Below are 6,414 nucleotides of genomic sequence, written 5' to 3' on the forward strand. Positions count from 1 at the left end.
TGGAGAATTCTTTACTTGTACAATGAACTCTTTTTTGTAATTTATATTCAACATTATGGCTACAGGAGACTAATCCATTAATCTCATCCAACTGCAGCTCTTTTATTTATTTATTTGATAGCACGTAGCTTCCTTTAAGTGTGAACCTTATCTCAGAGCTTTCCAAACAGGTGTGTGTGTGACTGTACCTGTGCCATCAGCAGTGCTTTGTAAAGCTGAAGTGGAGGAGGCTTCTTCCTCGCACTGATGACCAGCGTCATTCCCAGCTCTCCAACATCTTTCCTAATAAAACATGAGATTGCACTAAGGCCGTGGGAACAGAATACTTCATTTCACACTGTTTTCGGGCTTGAGTTACTCAACATCCTACTCTACATCCCAATAGCTATACACCTCTCCAAATGACATCATCTTGAGTAGTCTAATTGCTGCGTGAGCCTAAATCAGACATGGTTACTAACMCTGATAAAACCCTGCATACCAGACAGCTGGCAGCCAGCCTGCCTGCAGCATGTGGTATGTCTCTGTTCTGGTGATGCTGAGAAGACAAGACAGTTGGAAATATAAAGTTTTGAATGTAAAAATCTACATTATACCCAGTGTAAATAAATCACTCTGTGAAAGGAGAACTTATAGATCCTTAGTGATGAGTATTTCCAGTTCTATGCATGGTGATAGTACTGGTCAGTTTTACAGCTGTATTATCTTAGGTMGTAGATAAAGAGAGGTAACCTTACATTAATTTTTATGGATATAATGCAAAATGATGAGCACAGGAGAGGTCATGCATTCTGAATTAAAACCCTCACTGGACTAAAATCATTCAAACAATAGTTTGCTGCCCTCTTGTGGCTAAACCTTTTATTGCAAGGTGGTGCAGTTGCAAGCCGTCTGTTATGTCTATTGGACTACAAAGGACTTCACTATGTAGCTCAAACTGACCTCCGAAATAATTCAGACTTATATGAATCACTAAATCCTTGAGGTGTGTACCTTGGTATGGAGTGTAAGTACAGCAGCAATTCACAAACACTCTGTGCCGACACAAGAGGAGACATCCACTCCTTCCTGTCTCCGTGGATCTCCAKCACTGCCCTGCCGTTCCTGTCCCTGCTGCCTGTGTAAGTGCAAGACAAAGAAGTTTACATTTATTCCTCTAAAAGGCACAAAGGCACAGTAAGTTGTTCCAAATGTGACCTTTTTATCAGAGCTTTAATTATTAGCCTTTTTTAAAGTTTGCATGCAGAATTAATTGTCCATGGTTTGAAGTTAACAAATCCCATAATTCCTGCATTATCACAGCATTGCAAGTCCTTGAAACACTGGCAACATGTGAGTAATTGCAATGGGAAATTCTATCATGGTGACTATTAGTTGCCCAAATGAACGCTGGGTTCTGATCAACACCAATTTCAAAAACTGACAAACATTTTACAGCAATTATTAATCTGAGTACCTCAAAAACATTACAATACCTCATTGCTCCAGTTACAAAGCAACAAGTCTGAAATTACAACCATTTTGAAYAGCGGTTCTCCAGCCTCTGGTTTGAGCAATATAACCAGATAGAACTGATAAGCTTACAGCTAGCCCAAGTGCAGCTAAGAATAAAGGGCTTTACTGCTGCCCTAAAGCAACTCCAAAGTTAAATACCAGMTTATATAAATCTAGCTAAAAAACTTTCTGTTTGTACATTGCTTGATTACTTACACAGAATTCTACTATTATTTCCAAGCACAGCGCCACTTGTTTTTTTATTTACTGTTTAACCAAGCAAATCTCACTGACATTGCATARTGTATCTCTTTTGCAAGGGCGGCTTGAGCCTGAAGACAGCCTATTGTACGTTTTTGTGCTGTAGGGGAAACCGGAGTACCCGGGGAAAAGGGAATATGGAAACTCCTCAAAGAAACACCCCCAGCTTCAAACTGGGGATTGAACACAGGACCTTCRTGCTGTGAGGGGTCAGTCTTAACCGCTGGTCCATCACGCTGCTGCATGAGCTTCAGCACTTTTGGTGCAGCTTATGTTCAGTTCCGGCAGGCATATCGTAACATTTCTCTCTTCAGCTTTATTCTGATCATAAATACAGCATCTGATCGATAAGACAATATTTTACACTGAAGTAAGTCCAAGTGCTACAGCTAACAGCTTATGTTGTTGTTATTMTGCCTGTAAATAACTAAAGAACACAATGTACATAAATATAATTGTAATGTCAAATTTTTGTTGATGCAAAGGTTTATAAAAATGAATGAACTGCTYTGAGCTTTCTAAATATTGGAGTTGTTTTACAATTCAGCAGTCCTCTTTGTTCAGCTGTTAGGTCATCAATTCTGTCAGACCAAACTTTTTTTTCTCCAAACTGATGCTGTTCACTGAGTCACAAGTTATTAGCAGTTCTTAACTTTTCCACACAATKCCAGCATCCCATTGCTCAGTATAAGTTGTTGTGTTTTTCAGCCACTAGAGGGAACCACAGCCTAGGCAGCACCCTCTCTTCTCACACTAATGAATAACTTTTCATAAACGACCAACTAATTGGTGCAAATTACCTGGTAAACACATGATGCCCAGCTCAAGAAGATTACTGATCTTCCTGAAACCGGATTCTTCAGTCTGTGGGGGCTGCTGAGAGTCTGAACTTGTTGCAGGGAGTTGAATAAGTGAAGTGGACCGATCTGTTCTTGAGTTGTGACAATTGGAGCCTGGGCCATTATTGTTGGATGAAGTTTCACCTCTGTTTGAATGCGAATCTGTCAGGAAACATAAAAAGCATGTTTTAAAAGGTGAAAAAATAGGAAACAAAAACAGAAATAAAAAATGAATAAATACTGTAGAAGGAATATTCCTTTATTTTATCTCCACCTACACGAACTATGTCCAGCTGCACAGCTATGTACAAACATCTTCTTAATTTTTACAATGTTTCTGTAACAAAACAGGCCAGTAGCCTGGATATTATATCTTCAATCGTCCTAATTATCCTCCTCTCTTGTACACAAAGCCTTGTCTGTACTCTCTATCTAAAACATGTCTCAACTGTCCACTCAAAGTCGCAGCTCGCCCCTTGGAGGATAGGTACATCAAGTGAAGAGTTCTCCTTCTGTGTCATAATGTCTCTCTGCATTAAATAAAAAAGGCTCTGTTATTTTTTTTTCTACACCCAGCGGATTCAGAGCCTCTCTTCCACTGGGGTGCAGAGTTCCATTTCCGTTCACTCCCTCGATAAGAGGAATGACGTGAATGTGACCGCAGTGGCAGGAAAACTCAGCCAGCAGTGGGAGAATCCCAGGAGGAAGATCAGGCTAATGTCTGATCTTTGACTTTCTGAACAGTCTCTCTGAAGCGTCTTTGTGAGGCTCAAAAGGAGCACATTCCTTCAAACACACAAGGTCACAYTGGAGTTTAGCTGGAGTGGTGAGAGACTCTCGGAGCAGATTGTTATAAATGATTGTGTGCGAGGATGGTAATGATGAAAATGTGTGTGTTGGGTGTGGGCCAAGATTAGAACGAAATATAAAGAGAAATAACCAACAAAGAATCTGAAATGTTGATTTTACCTTTCATATCTGCTTACCTTTTTTACAATGTCTCTGTTTTTCCATCTTTACAGCCTCCTGATCCACTTCTGCACCCTTCCCGTGTTGAATCACGCTTGTGATTGATTCAGGACAAACATCACTTTGGCTCCTGTTGTTGAGTTTATAGAGAGCAGGACTCCCAATGGGAGTCTCCGACACAGTGGACAAAGACCTGACTTTAACTTTGTGTTTTCCAGATGGTTTTCCATCCTCTCTTTTCTGCTGTAGTTTAGAATCCCCATCACAAGTTGTTGATGATGCTGGATGTGCACAAAGTCCAGATTTCTGGGAAATGAGAGCGGTCTGAAACGGATCACTATGGTTCAGGATTATCGATGATTCCCTCATGAGGTTTTTGGTTTCACAATTAAAAGGGAGATGACAGCTTCCGTCAAGCTGACAGGGTTTGTTACTAATCATGGCTCTTTCACAGTGGTTACCCAGGTTTTTGATGTGGTCTTTATCCTGGGCTTCGAACGTACCTCTGGGCACCGCTTCCCCGTCCTCACACAGTCCCACCTCTTCCAGTGCAGACAGGAGGTCTACCTTCCCCCTCTCAAAAGTGACTGGGTTCCTCAGTGCTGCGACGTAAGAGTCTCTGTACCGACATTTCAAGTCTTGCTCAGTGAGCTCCTGCAGCAGGTTTCTTTGGCTGCATGGCATGCAAATCTCTGCTGTTGGCTGAAGGCTGTGTCCACAGGGGGCCATATTTCCAAGCGGTATAGGTGGGGGTGGTCTCACGGGTTTGACTAAAACTAAATTGGGCAAATTTACATGGCTTTCTCTCTGCCTGTCAACTAATTCCTTCTCTTTGGCAATGTCCACCAAGTCTACATAATCCCCCTCGATCTCTTGATAGTTCAGACTCTCCCAGGTGTTAGGAGAAACCCAACCCACAGGTTTGATTAAAGGTTTGGAGGCTGATTTGGGAGTTGGCCTTTCCTGTTCCGTTTTGATAAGTTTGGAAGACGAGTGTCTCAGAGACGCAGACATCCTGTCTTTGCCAGAAGGAATCATAGCCTCCACTGGAAGGGTGGATGAGTTAAAGTGGATGGGAGCTGAGGCCCACCGAGACTCCGGAGGGGCTTCGTCAAAGGCGGGCATGATTTTGGGCTTGTCTAAGAACTCTGGGATGGCGATTTGAGCCCAAGGCAGCTTGATTACGCCTTGGTCCGTGCAAAGCAAGCAGCGCGACAGAGGCYTTCCTCTGCGTCCTTCGTTAACGTCTTGCAGCCAGTCCTCGGTGAAGAGGCAGGGGTAAGACGTCTCCGGGATCGGGGTTTCTTCAACTTCTCGACACCCCTCCTCCAGAAGAGTTTTCAGGACGATTCGCGCCGCCTGCTCACCGAAAGGTTCGACCTGGAGGTAGAAGTCTCCGGGACGCAACAGCAGAGGATTCACGGAGGCTAACTGAACAACCGTTTTGTCACGTAGACACAGTGGCCAGCCTTCACAGCGGAAAACCACATCAGAGAACCCAGCCTGAGAAAAAAGGACAACAGTCATTAATACACAGAGATTCTCTCCTAARTCTCTGTTTTCTGTTGATAGCTCTTTGAACAACTTCAGTTGGAAGAAAAATTGTTTAATTCTGACCAGACTGATGGGATAGTTATAGTTCAAAAGTATAGTGCAAAAGCCAAAGTTGGTCGCAAAAAAATTAATTAAAGGGGTGGTAGGGATTAAAGTAATTTTTAGGCACATAGTTAAATCTTATACCAGAATGAAGTAACTAAGTTACCTTCAGTTGTTATGAGAATGCTGTATCTATCAATTTTTCATCTAAATCTAAACATCATAAAATTGGCCTCTGCCTCTTTAAGAACCTACTGTTTTTGACACTCCCACTTCAGCACATCTTTACAACAATGCTTCCTGCTGATTACCACCATAGGAAAGTTTTATTTTGTTATAAAAAAAAGAAGCAACACCGTAATATTCTGGTTTTGGAAAATGGCAACTCAGGATACAGTTGAAACTAATTCTGAAGAACCGCAGRAATACAGAGGCTCTTACAAGACGTTTCAGCTTGATAATATATCTCCCAGTCCTCTCATGCATATACATKAATGTTAAGCTACTTTTTGTAAAGCAACTATGAATGTAAATTATGAATATTTGTTTTGCAATGGAATCATGAACATCCACCATTTTCAGGATACATTTTGCTAGTCTGGGGGAGGGKTGCTCTGTGGGGCTTGGGTYCAGACTGAGRTCCAGGGAGGAGRTTTGTACAAATGGATGGTGCTTTGTACCAGTAAGCATTTAGACAGCTCTGAATGGCCTGAAGGATTTGACAAACATGCAAAAACTCTGGGTATGTTGTTGAAGGAATGATATAACATGATATAAAGCTCAAAAAAGTTGATTTTGCACAACATGCCCCCTTTAAAAGCAAGTGTACAAAARTGATGCACAAGAATCTATACTAAACATAAAAACAAACATGAGCTATTCATCAAAACTGTAACTATAAATGTGGAAATTAAAAATTAAAAATAAGCTGGGTCAAAAAAACAACTTATTTTAGCTTGGTTTTAAACTAAGTGTTTCGTACTGAAGCAGCTGATTACAGAGGTGTCATGTAACCAAATCACTGCAGTCATGTAGCCAAAGTGCTGCAGTTTCTAAACCTGCCACTAGGAGCACTATAATGTTTGGGTTATATTATATCATTTCCTGTCGAGGGTGTTGTCATCACATGGAGGCCAGCCGTTTTGTTTGTGGAAAACATGCACAGAAAGACTGAGGCTGTGTTTCAATTCAGGGGCTGGGTCCTCATGAGTGCGCATTTGTCGGCCGCATACGTCATTGTCCCGCGCGGAGGACT

At 41.8% G+C, this 6,414-nt stretch overlaps 1 protein-coding gene across 3 annotated transcripts in view; it reads right to left on the reverse strand.

Moving 5' to 3' along the window:
• Positions 1-6,414, reverse strand: part of LOC106518367 (uncharacterized) — a 44,760-nt gene that overhangs the window by 17,193 nt on the left and 21,153 nt on the right. For all 3 annotated transcript variants that reach the window (XM_074559741.1, XM_074559740.1, XM_074559739.1), the window contains 4 exon segments: positions 189-282; positions 994-1,117; positions 2,556-2,756; positions 3,581-5,066. In XM_074559741.1, the coding sequence (XP_074415842.1) occupies positions 189-282; positions 994-1,117; positions 2,556-2,756; positions 3,581-5,066 (1,905 nt within the window).

Source organism: Austrofundulus limnaeus, unplaced genomic scaffold (genome assembly GCF_001266775.1).
Source record: "Austrofundulus limnaeus strain Quisiro unplaced genomic scaffold, Austrofundulus_limnaeus-1.0 Scaffold60, whole genome shotgun sequence".
Taxonomy (NCBI): Eukaryota; Metazoa; Chordata; class Actinopteri; order Cyprinodontiformes; family Rivulidae; genus Austrofundulus; species Austrofundulus limnaeus.